Source organism: Mustela lutreola, chromosome 6, assembly GCF_030435805.1.
Source record: "Mustela lutreola isolate mMusLut2 chromosome 6, mMusLut2.pri, whole genome shotgun sequence".
Lineage (NCBI taxonomy): Eukaryota > Metazoa > Chordata > Mammalia > Carnivora > Mustelidae > Mustela > Mustela lutreola.
Genome location: NC_081295.1, coordinates 75,898,961 through 75,919,098, shown reverse-complemented (window position 1 = coordinate 75,919,098; position 20,138 = coordinate 75,898,961). Strand labels below are relative to the sequence as shown.

The window sequence follows — 20,138 nt, the reverse complement described above, 5'->3', positions numbered from 1 at the left end:
TCCATCACTTTATTATTATTGTAGCTCTCTCACCTTACTAGAATCCTATGATGGCGAATCAGAACAAAGCTGGTGCCAATGGTGCATTTCTTTTAGGTAAAAGAACATATATTTTAAAATTCATCTTAACTTATGGAAACCAGTGCCATCATTTTCTAAAATCTTGTATGATCTCTATGTAAATATTCTTGTTGACCTTTAATTAAATGTAATTGCTCACAACCAATAGCATTTAATATGGTCAAGATTGGTTTTAATGATTTTCAATGTTTTCCTGTTTAGTTGTTTGTAGTATATATATTTGCTGTTTATTTGCTTGTATGTATTATAATTGTATGCCCAATATTTACTTATTAAATAGAGTTTGGAGGGATAGCTAGGGAATCTAATGCCTATTTATAACATTACTACCATGAGAATACTAAATTTCAAATTAAGTTTTGAGCTATAACCTATTTGTAAGACTATATACAGAGAACAACCAAAAAAATACAAAATTCTTATATTTTCTGTATTACTAGTTTTTTTTCTTACTTCAATGACATTTTGTGATAAGATGTTTCCTTCCATTTTTATTTTAATAATCTCTTATTTGATCATCATTTGTCCCTTTTTTTTAAGATTTTGTTTGTTTATTTGACAGACAGAGATCATAAGTAGGCAGAGAGACAGGCAGAGAGAGAGGGGGAAGCAGGCTCCCTCTGAGCTGAGAGCCCGATGCGGGGCTCAATCTCAGGACCCTGAGATCATGACCTGAGGCAGAGGCTTAACCCACTGAGCCACCCAGGCAACCCTGTCCCTTTTTGTTATTTGGTTTAATCACTCTTAAATAAGGGAAGTTATTTCTTGCCTTATTTGTCCAGTATTATTTTGAATACATTCTCTTTGGGTCATCTTATTTGCCTGAAGGCCACTAGAATCCTCTTCTTGGGTCATAAAATAGGAGTTGAGTTATTTAACGGCCTATAAAATGCACAGCCAGTGAACATTGTCGGCAGGGAATATCTTCTCTGCACAGTTTCTTCTGTTTTTATTAAAAATTTTATGGTCAGCTTTCTGTAAATGGTTTCCTTTGGGGCCTCTTTTCTACTATGTGTGTGCATGCACCTGTGTGTCGGGACAAACCTGACGAGTAGGGAGCAGCTGGCTTTCCGAGAAGCTCTCCCTCCCACACCTGCTTTCCCACCTCCCATATGGCTGTCTCTAACTGCTGTTGGACCATAACTCCAAATAAGGTGGTCCACACCTCTCCCAGCCACACAAAAGGCTGGAAAAGGAATGACTCTGTAAGTCACAAACTTAGCTTCTCCCTGCCCTGCCGTATAAGAGAGAAGGTGGATGATAGCAAAGCCCTCCTACTCTTTGTTTTCATGGGACATAACCCAGTTTTCTCCCTCCATTTGGGACTGCAACCTCCACATGTCCTTGGACAGAGGCAGAGAAAGTGCCTGCTCTGCTCTCACAGCTCGAAGATGGGAAACATGGTTTGCATTCCATGTGACCGTGTGCCCACCTATGCATCAGAGGTTCTACTCCTAAAGAACAAGGGAGAACAGAGATTTGAGGATGGGTTTAGCAGCTTCTGACATGGGGGTATCCCCCTGGTGGGAGTAGGCAGATTATTCAATGAATGGTGTTAGGAATAAAAGTGATGAAGAAGAAGTACTGAATTCTCATACCATTACATACAGATGCTCAAAGTATTATGTTAAAGGGTATAATAGGAAAGAAAATATAGGTCTTTAACTGATTTCTAAGTGGCAGATAGTTTATATGAACAAAAGCAATAGAGTCTCCTCCAAAAATAATTATCCAATTTTTTTAAAAATAATGAGCTCTGGAACCAAAATTGAAAAAATGCAAGTAGCCAATAAACATTTTTTAAAATATTCAATGCTATTAGTAGGCAGAGAAATGTAAATTAAAAAGAGTTTTTTTGAACTATTGATTAGCAAACTTTTTTGTTAATACTCAATGCTGGTCTTTCATACCCTATTGAATGAATTAGAAATTCTGTGCAATTCTTTGGCAAAGAAATTGGATAGTAAGGTGAAGGATATTTTAAAATATGATAAATCTAGGGGTACCTGGGTGGCTCAGTGGGTTAAAGCCTCTGCCTTCGGCTCAGGTCATGATCCCAGGGTCCTGGGATCAAGCCCCACATTGGGTGGGCTCTCTGCTCCTCGGGGAGCCTGCTTTCTCCTCTCTCTCTGCCTGCCTTTCTGCCTATTTGTGATCTCTGTCTGTCAAGTAAATAAATAAAATCTTTTTTAAAAAATGATAAATCTAGACTGACAGTGGTTTGTTTGTAGGTATATTTTAAAATAGCAAAGAAAAGGAACAGAAAATTAAACACATGAATATTTAAGTAAGATATATATGGATATAATAGAATATTATTTCAGCTATTGAAAATAGTATTTTAAATGAATTGTTAATAATCTAGGAATAAAAGAAGATGTGCTTAATTCCTCAAAACAGTTTCAAAAGTAAAATTAAACATGTATTAAACATTGATTATATGATTGGAATAAGTTTATTACTTCCCAAAGAAAAAGCTCACTGGTTCTTTGAATTTTTTGATACTTAGAGAAAAAAACAATTAGTGCTAGTACTCTGCAATCACGTTTCATTATTATTATTAAAATATATTAATTATTTTAAAAGGAAACATGAATGATTATACTGAGCAATGGGTATAGGAAAAAACAGATTTTTTTAAAAATATGCAGACCAGGGGCTCCTGGGTGGCTCAGTTGGTTCAGCATCCAACTCTTGATTTCAACTCAGGTCATGATCTCAGGATCCTGGGATCGAGCCCTGAGGTCGGCTCCCCGCTCAATAAGGAGTCTACTTGTCTCCATCTCTCTCTGCCCCTCCCTGTTCTGTCTCTCTCTAGAATAAATAAATAAACCTCTTAAAAAATAAAAATAAAATATCCAGGCCAATATATTCTAAAACTCTCTTAAGCACAGCTTTAAGAATGTAAAAAATGTCATTGTTCAGTAAGATTTCATATTACTGAGGTGCCTGGGTGGCTCAGTCAATTAAGTGTATGTCTCCAGCTTGGGTCATGTTCTCAGAGTCCTGGCATTAAGCCCTGCATAAGGCTCCCTGCTTCGCCCTCTCCCTCTGCCTGCTGCTCCCTATTCTTGTGGTCTCTCTCTCTCCCTGTTAAATGAATAAATAAAATCTTTTGAAAAAAAAGATTTCATATTACTTAACTGGATTCTGTCATTGGCAAAAAATATAAGTAAATCCCATGGTTAGACATTTAAATAGTCCTCTTTTTAAATTAGATATTAAAGACTGTATTTTCTAGCTGTCTGGTCATGATTCCAAAGACCATTCCTTAAACATAAAAAAATGAATACTTTTCTGACAAACTTCCAACAAATGACAGCATTGTGTTTCTTTTTTTTTTTTTTTTTATGTAATTGCTTATTCCAAATTACTGTCATTAATTGTAGAGTGCTGTTGCTGGTGTATCCTTAAATGGCAAAGCCCTTCCATTCCTTCTCATCTCTTGTTGTGTTTGAGTGGTGCAGCTGTTCACATGCCTTAAGGTCAAGGTTACTATATAATGACAAGATATTAACTACTGCCCTCTTTCCGTGTGTGCTGTGCCTTTCAAAGTGAGTGGAATTCTGACTGTGAACTCTGTGCCCTGTTTACATGAAACCAGCATTTAGTATAATCGCTCCTCAGCTATTTATTCAGAAAAAAAGTGCTGGCTGATGCCATCGTTTGGCCACCTGACCAGCACGTAGCTTTCTTATAAGTGCTTTCTTTTATTTTTCTCACATTTTTATTTTTACTCTAGTTGACATGCAATGTTACATTAGTTTTGGGTATACAGTACAGTGATTCAGTTTCTCTGTACATTATGCTGTGCTCCCCACATGGATAGCTACCATCTGCCACCATACACCATTACAGTATCACCGCCTATATTCCCTATGCTATGCCTTTTATCCCAGTAACTTAATTCATTCCATAATTGGAAGCCTATATCGCCCTCTCCCCCTCACCCATTTTGTCAATCTCCCTTACCCCTCCCCTCTGATAGTATCAGTTGTTTCTTTGAATTTATTAAAATGATTCATTGGAATAACCTTAAATATACTGTATATTGGTAATTTTCTCTAATAATATTTATCTATTTCTATTTTTAAAGACATTTATTTATTTATTTATTTATTTATTAAGAGAGCAAGAGCAGGGGCGCCTGGGTGGCTCAGTGGTTAAAGCCTCTGCCTTCGGCTCAGGTCATGATCCCAGGGTCCTGGGATCGAGCCTCACATTGGACTCTCTGCTCAGCAGGGAGACTGCTTCCTCTTCTCTCTCTGCCTGCCTCTCCGCCTACTTGTGATCTCTGTCCATCAAATAAATAAATAAAATCTTTAAAAAAAGAGAGAGAGAGAGGGAGAGCACTGACAGGGGAGAGAGTCAGGGAGAGAGAGAGAATCCTCAGGCAGATTCCTGGCTGTGCACAGAGCTGGATGTGGGGCTGGATTCCAGGACCCTGAGATGATGACCTGGGCTGAACTCAAGAGTCAGAGGCTTAACCGACTGAGCCACCCAGGCGCTCCATAACAATATATAAGCATCCCAGTTGTAGTTCAGCCTGCTAGGTCTTCATATTATTACTCTTCTTTGAACCCAGGAAGTAAGTAAATCACTTTTTCAGATGTGGGCTTGGATGTAAGCCATCTGTAGCACCTATTAGCTTTCCATTTTGTGAGCTAATTAGATTTTCTTCTACCAACTCAGAATCTGTCACTCCCTTATTAATCTTTCAGAATCTTGAAAAATGACAGAGATCTAAAGGAAAAGCACCAAGATGAATGGTCCTGGTAGAATAAAGTGAACCACTAACACTGGAATTTTTTTGGTTAGAAAGTTTAAATGATTTATGAAATATTTGACTAATGTGCCCAGGACTTCTGTGGGGTTACTGAATTTACATAAGTATATTTGTTCTACACCTGATCCATTTCCTAAGAGAAATATTGCCTTAATTATAATCACACTTATTAAAAAACAATGTACACTGTGGTATTAAAAAGCATTGCTGAAATTGTTTGATAAATTAGTTTTAAGACTCTAAATGGTCTTGCCTTTTGTTTTCCAGCTGGAAAATTATTCGTTGCACCTCTAATCCTGGTCTTGGGATTAGCACTAGGGGCCATAGCAGTTGTAATCGGTAAGAAGCACTTAACATATCTGAGATTAGAATCTTTTGAGTGCCGTAGAGAAAATATGAGTGTAAATGTAGTAACATGAGTCAGTTACTAAGTGGACATATCTGTTCCATGCTTGCTTTAGATGGTCATCAGCACATGACTTATGGATTCAGAGGGTGTATTTCATATAGGATGTATTTGTGTGACACTTTTGCAGTCTGTAAAGACTTTGATTCATACATCTTATAAAGCATTATTAATTCCCTTTTAATATGAAAGTTAATACAACGAGTAGTTTAATGATAGAGTTTAATGGACTGGAACCCAGATTTTCCGATTCTGAGTTTAGGTTGAACCAACAAGAAAAAAGGCTCTGGTATACCCTTGTATAATTGGTTTGTTCTAGTGTAAGCGTACCCTGGGTAAAAAAGATAGCTTCAGAATGAACAGGAACTTATTCCCAACATGTACCTCAGCATTGGCAAACAGAAAATGTAGGAGTGATTCCATACAGTTTCATTCATACAAGTCTACTGAAATAGGTGTTTTAAAACAGTGGTTCTCATACTCCAGCATGTTGTAGAATAACCTTGAGGACTGGTTAAAACACAGGTTTCTGGTTTCTACTCTCAGTTTCTGACTCCATATAGGGGCAGGGCCCATAGATTTCCAGTTCTAAGAAGTTCCCAGGTTACTCCTGCCACTGGTCCAGGGACCCCAGACTTTGAGAACCATTCCTTTAGAGAATTTTGAATTAAACACTATGGATAAAGATTGATTTGATGACTGTTCCACATAATAGGTGGTATTTTTTTTCTTTTCTAAATAAAATAAACTTTTGTATGTAAATTTCTATTGAGCAAGTAATTTACATGTACAGGACAGTTAAGATTATAAAGTAACTGACATTTAAGTTCTTACAATTTAGGAAGCAATTTAGGAAGTAGATACTGTTATTATTTACATTTTACTATGGAGGAAATAAGGCTTACTAGGACCTCATATGTGTCAGAACAGGGGACTCGGACCTGGCATTTGGCTCTACAGCCCATGTTCCTAAGTAATGTGCTGTACTGCCCGAGACTGAAGTATCCCATCAGGGTGCAAATGGTACGACTAGGGATAATAAAGAAGATCAACCTAAGACTGTGTATTTTGTTAGAAGACATGATTCCATATTCACACTGGTGTCAGAGAGGTTGTTCAAAGGGGGAGAGAACTCCAGAAAACTAACAATGAATGACATCTTATAGGAGTAAATCCATTTCATAGTATAGGTGTCTTCCCCCCCCCCCTTCATCCACATGTATCACTAAGTTGCAATCATTTGTAAATGACTGCAAAATGAAAAATGGAAAATGGAAACTTTTCAAATATATAGACCTAAAATGCCTCTCCTCCTAATTACCTTTCATCTCTTTTTATCCTCAGGTTTATTTGTATTTCCTATCTATTGCCTTTGTAAAAAACAGAGAAAGCGATCACGGACAGGAATGCACTGGTAAAATGCGGATGATTTCGTGGAACGAAGCCGGTCCGGGTAGGAGCCACACAGAATGGCACACTCATCTGAGACTCCTGTCTTGAAAAACACTTGAGCCCCGTCCCGCCCCCTGCCCCGCCCCGCCCCGCCCCGTGGTTGTCTGCCGGCCACAGTGCCTCTCGCGCCAGTGCACTCCCTCCGTGGTATCCTGACTCCTTTCCTTACACAGTTTGCTGCTTTTCAAAAATGGTCACTTTCATAGACTATAAATATCTGTATCATAACTCTGACCTTCTTACTGGTTCTTGGAAGAAAATATTTTCATTAAGAACCAGGGATCCTCAGAATTGTCTGAGCATGCCTCTCCTAAGCGTTGTTTGAACGGTCTTTGTACCTAAACGTCCTTCCAGGCCCTCTTCTGAGACTTGGTGTGAATAGCGGAAATCACCCCACCTGTGCAAACAAGCAAGGCCACTTTTCAGAAGACAGAGGCTCACCATACGCACCTGTTTTTATCTGTGGCCCGAGCAGTAGAATTCCTTCATCCTTCAGATGCTATAATTGTTAAAAATCTCACTGCTCAAAAGGGAACTAGTGAAACAAAATTAATGAGAAGAACCATGAGTTACTGACGTGTATCTGTGCAGGGGTGTGAGTGTGTGTGTATAAGTATCTGTATTAAAACTAGGTCCAATAATCTTGTACTTGTCGAGTTCTATGCCTCTACGCTATTTTTCCACATTTTCATAGACATATTTAAAGATGATCGTTCCTTTCTGGGCGTATTTTGGTAATATACTGAATTAAAGCCAATGTAGACAACAGGCTATTTTGATGTTGGCCCTTTCGATTCCTTGCTGTCTCTCTGTCTCACACACAGGCACACACACCAGAAATTTGTGCAAGGTCACCTCGAGGATCATCAAACTTTATTAACTGACGAAACTGGTAGGCTGCTCAAGACCAGATGTTTAGTCTTTTCAGATATTTTAAGTTTTGGCATCCATGTTTTACTAAATGAACAAATCCTTCAGACGGGATTAGTTAATTTAAAAAACAAATTTGCTGTAGCAAGAACTGCTTAAGCCTTTAAACAATCACTGTTCTGCTAATTTTTTAATCAACTTGTAATTACCAATAATTCTGCTTTAGGTCAATTTGTGATAGTTTTGGAAACCCTACCCTCTTACCTCTTCTCTCTTTCTCTCTCTCTCTTCTTTCTTTTTATTTGTCCCCAAGATTTTCATTAAAAAAAAAAAATACAGTTTTGAAGGTTTTTTTTTATGTTTACTGCTCAAAGACTATCAAATATGCTGATATCTTCTTATGGATGGGGTAATTTAAAAACACAGCTTTTGGTGTTCATGGGTTTATCTAAAATAGAAACAACTTTTGGAAAAATGAAGGAAATATCTTCAGGAAGTTTTACCAAACTGAGACATCTTTAAAAATAAGAAAAAAAAAAAGCAACTAAACTAAACAAACTATTCCTTTGTTTTCATCATGGAAGTTCATCAGCAGAATGGACGTAAAGAGCACTAAGAAGCCTGAAGTTTCCACTTGTCTCCAAATCCTTAAGATGAGCTATCTGCATAGATGTAGCATTTATTTTTCAGCAGCCTTATCTGAATGGTAATAACTTCTGTGATAAAACATGCATTAACATGGATAGTTTGTCTTGTTGGGCTCCGAAGAAAAACATTTATCATCTTTATCAGACCACAAAAGTCCGCGCTAGTGAAGGTTACTTGCAAGGATAGTGAGCGTCTGTTCTTTCTGGATCACACTCAGAATGGCTGTACTGCAGTTTCTGGACTCGTCTACATTCAGTTAGAGGAGGGCGTGCCATTTATGGTTCTCCGATGGCATGTTTCTAAACATAACACAATGCAAGGAGAAGAGATGCTCTAATTTCACAGATTCATCTTACCACTCATCCATCCATCCAACAAACATTTTTCAGTGCCTATTCTTTGTGCTCTAGTATTAAAACAAGAAAATGAAAATTTCTATCCTAAATCCATGTAAGTCTGCCGTGAGAGTGCTTAATTTTCATAAATTCATATTTTTCGGAACTTAGGTGTTAGTTTGACAATATGTGAGTGCGATGAACTCTAAATCTAGTGGATATGTTTATGTATGATATGTGTATAGATATGTATTTGTCAATCTACATACACGTGTATCTGCTATTTCCATAGCTGCATATAAACACGAACTCCACATACATATAAACCAAGTAAATAAATAATATACTCTCTGGTCTTAGATAATCTATTTTCTTAGGTTATTGTGTATCTTGTCTTTGACTTACTCAGGGATTTTTATTCCTTCCTTTGAATAACTTATCTTTTGGAGATACCTTCATATTATTTGGAAATGTTCCAATTTTCCAATTACAAAATGGCGTCTGTCATCGTCGAAGGTTCTCTCATCAATGCTTGAGATACTGTCACAGTGTTGCACAGGATTTTCATTTTTCTATTGCATAGATTTTTTAAATTAATATATACATTTTTATCTTTAAAAGTTGGTATATATTCGGCCTTTCCCTGATAGTGACTTAAAGTAATAATTTGTGAATGTTTTTACTAAGTGTCATCAAGATCTTAAAAAGAAAGAAGAAAAGAAGAAGGATTATTTATATGTTAGTGCCAACACTAGTAACTTTTGGGATAAATTCTAAAAGCTACTTTAGAAAAAGAAACGCACACATAAAATAAATATTGTTCTATCCAAAGCTTGTCATTTTTATTGTAAATGTAATATATACTCCTTTTAAAAAATCAAACCATATAGAATTATAAAATGCAAATTCAACTGGTCTAGCCCACCCCTTATTTTCTAGGGGTAACCACTGTTAATGTTTTGATAAATGTCCTTCTAGAAACTTTGTGTATATATACAAGTGTGTTTGTATAAGTCCATGTGTATTAGTTTTATACAAATAGGACAGTAGTCTTAATGTCCTGTGACTATTTTTTCGTTTTATTATACATTAGTAGACACCTTCCCATAAGTGTTTAAATAGATTTACCTCATTCTTTTGTAGATTACTACATATTCCATTGTGGGACTATACTTTACTTCATTAGTCCCTCTTGAATGGGCATCGAGATTGTTTTTACTTCTCTATTTCAATGCATCAGTGAAGATCTTTTACATATATTTTTATCACTTTATGTACACATTTCCATAACTTTTAAAATTTGTTTTTATAAGATATTTGTAATAAAATTTTAACGTATTTTCAATGAATGAGATCATAGAGATACTATATTTCAGACCCTTTGCTTGGGAAAAAGAAAGATTATGTAAGAGTTTTTAAAAGAAAAGCATCTTTTGCAGGATATAACCCCTGCTTGGTTAGCCAAATAAATATGTGGCCAAAACATATAAAGGAAAGTCCATCTTATTCCAATAAAAATAAAATGCAACGAGATATTTCTAAGATAATGTGAGATGTCTACAAGATGTCTGTGAGATACACTGATATTTGGGTTGCCTTGTTTTTAAACTTGAGGAATTTAAAGCAAATAGCTAAACTGGTAATGTTTGTCACTTTTTTTCAACACTATCCATGTTCATGCATGTTGCACCACAAAGGAACTTAATTATGCCATTGTGAAAAATAGGAAACAATTATGTTGGCAATTAAGAATGACCATAATTATCTGCAAAAAATAAATTTTACTATTTGTAAGGTTTGGTAGTTTGTTGGGATGCTTAGAAATTTGGAATCACGTGAAACATTCATTTTATGAGTCCCAGAAGTTCCCTAAGACCTTCTGCATGTGGCACTAAGAGGAGAGGGGTCCAACCTTTTGGTACAAGCAACAACCTGTTGCCACCACCTTGAGTTTCTGCTAGGTGCTATTTATCCTACAGGCAGAACAGACAGGAAAACCATCAAAGATTACCAAACACAATCCGATCACAACCTGTTCTCTTTTGTTGTGCTTGCTTGGCTGTGCCTGTCTGGAAATTCCCTGTCCTCTGCCACCCAAGCCCCCAGCTCTTGAGGCCCAAGCCCCCAGCTGAGCCTTTATTATTCAACCCTACCATCCATATGACCCCTGGGTCCCCTAAAATACCATCCAACCCCTGTCACCTCCTCCAGTCCTTGGTGACTCTCCCCAGTGTCGTTTTTCTCCACTCCCCTGATAACTCTAATTAGCTCCTCTTCACTGCAAAAAAGGAGGAGGAACAGGACAGGTAAAAAGCTCGCTCTGGCAGGTGCAAAACATCAGTGTTCCTTCCTGAACTTCTGTCAAATTGAAGTACGTCTGCCAAGACATCAATCCAGCTCCTCCCTTGTTAAACTTTGCAGTTGTTTGTAACATTAGACCTCAGGCTGCCTGATAAATTTATAATTATAGAAAAAGTTAGTGGCCTAAAGGAGATTGATTGATAGGCTTCCTTAAGTGCGATTTTTTTTTAAATCATGCCAAAAACCATTTTATTTTTTAATTTCAGGAGAAAACTGCACATATGCCTTAATGTGAGTCATCACATTGGATTACGTGCTTATCTTTTCATATCTGTAGCTGAAATCTATCCCAGTCACTGAAAGTAATTTTTCTTGTGGTTGGCTTTATTGTTTGGTGTTAGTGTCTATTATAAAGAGAGCCTTAAAATTCAATAATGCACTTTAAAATACTTGTGCCATTTAAGTAATCAACAGAATTAAAGAAGGTGTTACATATATTATGATGGAGACAGTAGAAAGCAGTATTAATAAATATATGTCACCTCTAAATTTGGGATGGGGGAATGTGGAAATCAGAGCCTAAAATTTAGAACAAGTAAAACATACCCCCAAAAAATGTAGCTGAGTTTCTGAAATTATAGTAATTCTAAAAACTGATATCAGGAGCTTAAACATAACAAGTAATTAGTAAATGTTACCAAATAACCTAACTAGAGTGTTTAAAATATTAAGTTAACTTCTACTTCATTTTAACTGCATTTTCATTTTTCATAACTATAAAAGGAATGCCACTGGCTAGAAACATAGTAAATCAAAACTATCACCAACAGCCAGTCTGAACAGTATTTTTAAAAAATTCTTATAGTTTAAATATGATCTTTTCTTCTTCCTCTGGAAAATAAATTGCAAAATCCCATTTTAAAATTACACATCTACAATTATGTAATGAAACTGAAATAACTTTAGAGAAGCATTAATACATGGTCTGAACAAAGTCAGAGTTCCAAAAACTGTGGAGTCTTCAGGATTGTGAAATGTTACCTTTTCGATGCAAACCAATGATGCAAACCTTTAAAAGAGAAATGCGATAGAACTCCTTTATAACTCTGGTTTTGAGGATAGAGCTAATACTCATTTGATAGGCAACTGTTATGTGGGACTACAGTACTGCACATCCCTGTTCCGAGAGTCCTATTTTAGCTGACTCTATCCAAATCCAAGAAGCAGGAAGTCATGTAATGTAGGACTTATAATTAATTGTCTGTTTGGAGCCTTACCTGAAGCCATCATATAGCACATTCTTTAGATCCCTGTACATAAGTGCCAGCTGTAGAAGCATGTAATTATGTGTATCATCAACTATATTCTTTTTTTTTTTTTTTTAGCTAAAAAAGTGACTGTTTTGAGAGTAACTGTATGACCTGCAAGGCAAAAATTATTTTTTTAAATACATGAAATATTGCCACTGCCTTTTTTTTGCCATCTTCTTTTAGCTTATAAAAGAAATTTAATTAAGTATGTTTAACTCCATATTACTTAGATTATATGGATTTATTGGCATAGAAAACATTGTGTTTTTCAAGTTTATCCCATATTTTTGTCACTCTGTTTTATTATTAATATTAAATGACTTTCTTCCCTGCTTTCTTCCCATGTACTTCAACACCCAGTTCCTGCTTTCTTGAGATTTTCCTAGTTATCTTGCCTTTTCCCTCTTCTGTCCTCATTCCTGTCTTGGCCAACTGTGGATTAAATTCTGTTTCGCCATTAACTTGTTGACTAACTAGGTGAAATTCAAATACTGAAAGGACTCCATAATTTGGCTCTGGTAGTGAACATAATTTACCTTGGCTTACTTTGTAAATTGAAATGTGTGAGGAGTACCTGGAATGTTACTCCTTTTCTTGATAGGTGTTGGAGAACCCTTGCCCTCTGACAAGAAATAAAATGAACAAGAAGATGTCAGTTGGATCAGAGAATCTAATAGTACTCTAAGACCAAGCTTCAGAAATGGCTTCATGAGTATTGTAAAGTCAGTGTTGTGTTTGCATTTTAGTTGGACAGAAAGCACGTGCGGATATTCTCCAGTCTGATCCCAAGTCATTCTTGATTCATCCAAAATGGCCACATGTCTGGTTTTGGGTCTTTGTGTCACCAAAAAGTCCTACAGCTTGGACTTGGGGTGGATTTATGTAGTGTAGCATTTGTATATAAGATTTGACTATGGATTCATACTCTGTGAACATTATTAGACAGTTTGATAATACAAAGTAGTAACATTGAATGTAACTGACATTAGCCTTATTCTGTCATCAGCAAATGTTCAACATGTTCAGATACGATTAGGTATAAGTAACACTCAAGATATATTTAGCATAAGTTTGGTATATGTTATGGAAAAATCCAAGGGTAAGTCCAACTTGGGTGTTAAAGGACTCCAGAATTTGCTGAAATCATGTCATTTCAAATTTATTCTTATAGCTGACTAACTGCTGTTGGTCATCAGTTTCCTGGAAAGCTGTTAGGTGTTCACTTTATGCCCAAGGTAGGGAAATAGTCTCAATAATCCAGTCAAATTCTTAAAAATAATATTTCTTCAACATATTACTTCCTCTATGCCCAAATATAATTTTACTGATTCTTTCAAGTAAACACTATCTAAATATTTTATATAATATATTTGAGCATTTTTAGTTTGTAGAAAATTAGCATGCTTTACTAAGAAAATTTTAGATAAATTATCATGAGTTTTTATCAGCTGACTACAAGCCTTTTCCCTAAGGCCTTTTTTTTTAAGTTCCATATGGCAATACCTTAATTTTGTTATTTGAGCATTTTCACCATAATTAAAATTCTGTATATGGCATTGAAAAGAGTAAACCAACATTGTATTTCTTACAACATCTAGAACAGTAATTGGTATATATATATACACATTACCATTTACCTTAACAAGAACAACTTACAGATTTTTAATGTAAAAATTGACAATCTCATTGCATATTTGAAATCAATTATTAATAAGTAGTAAATTCTGAGAGATCACAAAGTTAACTGTGTGTAGAAGGAACACAAAAATAGTGTGATTAAAGTATTGTTAACACATCATAAAGAAACCACAATGGTTAGCTGTTTCATTTTTAGTTTAAACAAAATTGGGCATAAGATATATTCATGAAACAAATATGTTTATATACATGTATACATATTGCAAAACTATGGGACAATTAAATGATTCACATTCTTTTTTTCAAAGTGTAAAATGCTAAAAATAAATACATTTGAGTCTTTAATCTGTTATCAGATCAGAATCTGTTATCAGATTCAGAAATTACAATTCCAAGGTAAAATTGTTTCCTATATGAATTATCAGAATATGTCCCATTTTAATTATATTCTCATGAGCAATAGCAAAAGAGAAGAAATTTCTTAATTTTAAAATGAATGCCTCTCCCTAGTGGTTCCTACCCGATCTTGTCCATCATTTCATTATATTGTATATTTTTTGTTTTCTGTAAAATTTGTAACCAATTTTCAGATAATATAAGTTACAATATTTCTCATGTTTAAAATGAGCCTGGCTGAGAAGAGATTTTCTTTTTTAATGATATCGGAAAATATGTATGTGATTTTATTTTTTAACTTTTTTTACATTTCATTGGTAATACTATTAACTTTAGTATTTATAAAACTGGAGAAAACTATTTTCAATCTATTTTTTTAAAAGAGGCAGTAGAAATAAATTGAGAAAATAGATGATAATATTATGCAGAAATCCCCGAAAGAAAACTTGGAAAGAAACAAAGTTCGTTAGGGTGAAAATGTTGGAAAATAGGGAGTATTCGAAGACTGTAATTTCTTACATTAGAGTAATCAACTTATTTCCAAATGATTGTTTCATGCTGTTGGTTCCACAAATTGTGATTTGTATACTATATAATTTCTCCTACCATTTTAGTGCTTATACATTAATTACTGAAAAGAAAGGAAGGAATTGGGGAATAAAAGGGAAAGTGGGTTTATTCCCATTTTCCAATAGCACTAATGTATACTTCTTTAACCTTCTATATGGTGCTTTGTGTGATGAGAGTATGTAACACTTACATATGTTATTAGTGCCTTATTTTTTTTCACTTGACTTTAATTCTTACCTAAAGAGCCATATATTTTTTGTGAGTGTTCCTTGGCCCTTATATTTAAAGTGCTGATGAGACAGTACAACTTTAGAGGTACATATAGGCTGCCTTTGTTACCTTAACCCACTGTATTATCTCTGGAATAGCAGGTTAGCCAATATTTTTTTCTGAAGTTCAGTGTTTATTTTTAAGCTAAAGAATTTTTTTTAAAGGATATTAAACACCATAATTTGAAGCCACCATCATTGAAGTGTACTTTTAAACTGCAAAAAAAGAATGCTGATTATTAAAATTTAAAACGAAAGTTAGAATGGTTGTCAGTCTTCATGGCTTCAATGAGGACAAAATTACTTTACAAAAGGCATTAAAAATAAAAGTAAATATATGGAACTGCAGGAATTAGATCTGTTTCCTACAATTTGTCTTTGGCAATGTGTTATTTGTAATCCACTTCCATACAGATGCTGAAGAATCATGGTGTTTGCTATTTACATGTAATTATGCATTCACAGTGGGCTTTATCAATACCAAGATACTTTGTATAATGTTATTGTACTCTTCTCGGTCTTTGCCTTTTGTGTTAGCTTTATATAAAAAGCTGGGTCTATTGTATTCTATATGTACTATGGTATATCACTCAACTTTTCCTGATGAATGTATGATGAAAATTAAAATAAATTGTGTGCTTAGAAAAGACAAAGACACAGGTTGTATATGAAAATATGTGTACATATTTGACAAAAAAAAAAAAAAAGAGGAAAGAATCTTCCTGCCAACAGATTATGTCCTGCTGGACAGGACCTGAAAATTAACAGATTTTTTTTTTTTAAGCAGTAAAATTTAAAAATCTATTACCTCAAGAATTGTCAGTGGATACGTGTCATTGTACTGCTCCTCTTAGCAAATACAATCTCACTTGCGGCTGACAGTAAAAACAACCCAAGTGTCAGATCACACAAATTTTAGGGGCAAATCTTTCCAAAGATGGATACCTTGTGATATTCTGGAGTCTAATTCTGGACTTTTGGTATGTCCCTACAGCCTTTTGTTGTGGTTGGGCTTTTTCTTTTTTTTTTTTTTTTTTTTTTTTTTAATGTTTTTGGTTGGTTGGTTTAGAATGGAAGGGTAATCTTAATTATGAGATTAGATCTCATGGAAGGATATAATGACACTCTACTTGGATGGAAACTGTAACGGGAATCAGCTAGTTTTATTGTCACTGTGAGCGCTTGTATGGATTCCTGTGAAGTGCTGATTACTCACAGGGGGCGTGTGATCCATCAGGCAACGTCATCTAGCAATGCCTAATAAAAGTTTTTAAAAGAAAAGACTCTTGTCTTTTTTGCAGTACATTTGGAATTTAAAGAAATGAAAAGGTAAAATTTGACAATGGCACAATTACCTGAATGTAAGTAAATTTGAAAAGATTAATGAAGTCATTTCTGCACTAGATTCTGACTAGACAAACAAGAATGAACAGAAATTCGGGGTATGCTTTTTTTGGAAAGTGGATTGTGTTGTGTCACTGTGGTGTGTTTTAGGGAAACCTCACAGAATACAGAAAATCATTCTGATGAACATTCTGATGAAAATAGTGTATCTGCAAGCACACAGTATAATGCCAATTACATTCTCTTAGATTTAGTCATTCATTGAAAATCCATTTGATATTATTTATTCCCTTAATTATTTTCTTCAGTAAACATGTAATGAGCCCCTGCTATATATAAAAATATACTGCACATGCTTTTAGGAAAAGACCAGGCTCCAACACTGGTCCAGTAGAGACAGGGCCCGGCAAGAGTTTCAACAATGGATTCCTACCTTGAGTTCTTTGATTAATTTGGTTGGTGATATTAAGTTAGCCACATACCTACCCAGACATCAGTCTACAATGACGACTGAGGTGGCAACCTCTAAGGTTTCTTTCAGCAATTAAATTTGGATCTGTGCAACCTATTTTTTTTTAATATTTTATTTATTTGACAGAGAGAAACTAGGCAGAGAGGCAGGCAGAGAAAGAGGAGGAAACAGGCTCCCTGCAGAGCAGAGAGCCCGATGTGGGGCTCGATCCCAGGACCCTGGGATCATGACCTGAGCCGAAGGCAGAGGCTTCAACCCACTGAGCCACCCAGGCGCCCCTGTGCAACCTATTTTTAAAGTTAGTTTGAATTATTCAGTCGTAGCATTTCTCCAACCTGGACAGGCCATGTCAGGGCCCTGTGCCTTTGCACAGGCTGGTTCCTACCTTCTCCTCTTCCACCCAGACTCCTCCTCCACGGCCCCCAGGCCCAGCATCTTCTGCAGAATACCCTCTTGGCCATATCACATAGGACACGTCACCACGGCCTCCTCTGTTGAGCATTCTTTGCAAAGCACTCCTGAACGAGGCACTTTGTATTTGTTTCCAGGGTTAACGTAACAACTACCACAAGCTGGATGCCATAAGACAACAAAAATGTATTCTTTCATGTTTGTGGAGACCGAAGTTCAACGTTAAAACATCGGCAGTGTTGGTTCTTTCTGGAGGCCCTGAGGAAGACTGTTTTGTGCCTTTCTCTAGCGTCTGGGGGTTGCCAGCAATCCTTGGCATTCCTTTACCTGTGATGTCTTCACTTCACTTCAGCCATTGGATTTAGGGCACACTCTTGTCGTATGACCCTTCTATGGGCTTAACTATTTCCCCCAGAATTCATATGCCAAAATCCTAACTCCCAGCACCTCAAAATGAGACCATCTTTGGAGCTAAGTCCTTTAATGAGGTAATTCAGGTAAATTAAATCATATGGTGGGTCCTAATCCAACATGAAATAAAATTAGAGTAGATTTAGAGCATTTTAATCCTGATACATCTTGTTGCCTCCTTGCTGGCCATGAGGAGCCTACCACCCAACAGTTATCAGACTGAATGCAAGACACTCAATTAAATTTCAGTTTTCAATAAACTACCATTACTTTTAGTATAAATATGTCTCAATTATTTACTTACAGGATATGTATGTGTGCATATAGATATATATATGATATACATAAGATATATATATATATATGATATCTACATGCATGCCAGGCATAATAGAAAGAACATAGACAAACATTGGACCCAGACAGACAAGTTACGAATTTAGGCTCTGCTTTTTAGTTCAGGGAACTAGGAGAAGTTACTTAATCTCTTTGTACCTCAAATTCCTCATCTGTAAAATTAGAATATGCTTACCTAGAAGGGTAGTTGCAGGATTAAAATGCCCGGTAGACAGTGCCTTAGAACACTGTCTGAAATATTGAGATCAATGGGTCAGCAAATACTTTTGAAGGAGTGAAAAAACACTTTCCCCTTTCCTATTTGGAATTGTCTGGAAACCTGAGATAGTTTCTGGTCAGCCCTAAGACAGGACCTAAGCTAAGCCATAGTGCAATCTATGGAGTACCCCAGGCTTCCATTTGGAAAACCCACTCCACCTCCTCTGTGCCCCAGAAAAACCTCGTTCCTGGATGCAGGGAATTCTTCTCTAAGTGAACAACCCATTTGATACAAGTTCTGTTTTCCTTCTAAAATGTGTAATTGCTTGTTACAGTACGATGGCAGCAACATTTTACATTAAACCTGGAAAGTTGCTTGACCTTCCAGAACCTGAGGTCACCTGTGCTGCACCCTTCTGTTTGCGGAGATGGGGATCCTAATTAATTTAAATAAGTCTAAGCAGTTAAATAGCAATACAGGTAGATCCCATCTCTTTAAAAAGATCATTGGGGTGGCACATTTATTACCCAGAGCTGGGATCAAATTTTTCTGTCTCCTTTTACATTTTTGGGATCAAATTTTTCTGTCTCCTTTTGCATTTTTGTATAATCAATTGATAATAGTGAAAAATATCTAAAAGATATACTATTTACCGACCTAAGACTATTTCTTTGCATAAATAAAAATCATTGTGAAGGAGGAGATATTTTTTTCTTTTAAATATTCTATTTATTTATTTGAGAGAGGGAAAGTGAGAGAGAGCAGGGGAAGGGGCAGGCAGAGGGAGAAGTAGGCTCCCCACTGAGCAGGGAGCCTAACTGGAAGGCAGACACTGAACCAACTGAGCCATCCAGACGTCTGGAGAAGGTATTTTTCCTTAACGCTTCTTTTGACACCCAGTGGTTTTGTTCTTGACTTGCATTTCTAACCAAGAAACTCACATCACATAAAGATGATGATCTGGGTCGTGTAAAGAGGCCTGGATTCTACTACCTGTTTGTGGGTGCTGTGGCCTTGGACGAGGGGCTCAACCTTACTGGAGCCGAGTTCCCTTCCTTGAATATGGGGGAACCAGATCTCTAGCACTGTAGCATATTATATGAACAGTAATAGATAATAAAACTACAGCCATTAAAAACCTCCTTCGCAGTTTTATAAAGTTACACTTTGCCTTAACAACTGCACAATGGAAATAAATATACTGTGGATACTGTTCTTACAGGATGCCCAAAGTAGTATCCAATGAATGGAAACTCCCTTCTCCCTTCCCTCAAGCAAATCACTCTTGACCCAGAGAATGTTATGAACAATCACTGAGGTGTAATTGTGACCCTAAATTAAAATGTTTCTTAGCCTGGCCAGTAATTCAGCATCGAATTTACACATATTGGCTTGCCAAATTAGAATTTTGGTTTGCTGAGTTAGACGTGATTGCATACCTTCGGACATTTTAAAGCTGGCTTCTCTTAGCCGATCTGCTATTTCAACTGGGTAGAGGAAGTGCCAGTATGCAGAGGACAGCCCCAGGAAATCTTCCAGGCCTTCCACGGAGGCGGTCGGATGATTTCCCCCCTACCCAGCGACACAGAGGCCCTTTCAAGGGCCAGAAATAGATCCCCTATTGAGCCTCTGTTTATCTCCTCTGACCATAAAAAGCAGCTGGCCTTGCAGGAAAGGTTGGCGGCTGCAATGAACTCCAGGAGGCTGTAAGCCCGAAGCCTGAGCAACAGAATAAAGGCGCTCGAAGAACTTCGGGAGTCATGCTGCTAGCTCTTTGCTAGAACCATTCAGTCCTACTCCAAGGAAATCTGTGAACTAAAAACCCCACACAAGCCCTGTAAAATTTCCTGTGACCACCAGAGGCACTCAGAATCATTCCATT

At 36.4% G+C, this 20,138-nt stretch overlaps 1 protein-coding gene across 1 annotated transcript in view; it reads left to right on the top strand.

Moving 5' to 3' along the window:
• The window catches only part of RNF217 (ring finger protein 217), a 141,555-nt gene extending 125,212 nt beyond the window's left edge, over positions 1 to 16,343 (top strand). The window contains exons 5-6 of the mRNA XM_059177665.1: positions 5,135 to 5,206; positions 6,618 to 16,343. Of these exons, the coding sequence (XP_059033648.1) occupies positions 5,135 to 5,206; positions 6,618 to 6,691 (146 nt within the window). The 3' untranslated portion in view covers positions 6,692 to 16,343. The remainder of the gene's footprint in view (positions 1 to 5,134; positions 5,207 to 6,617) is intronic.
• The last annotated feature ends 3,795 nt before the right edge of the window (positions 16,344 to 20,138 follow it).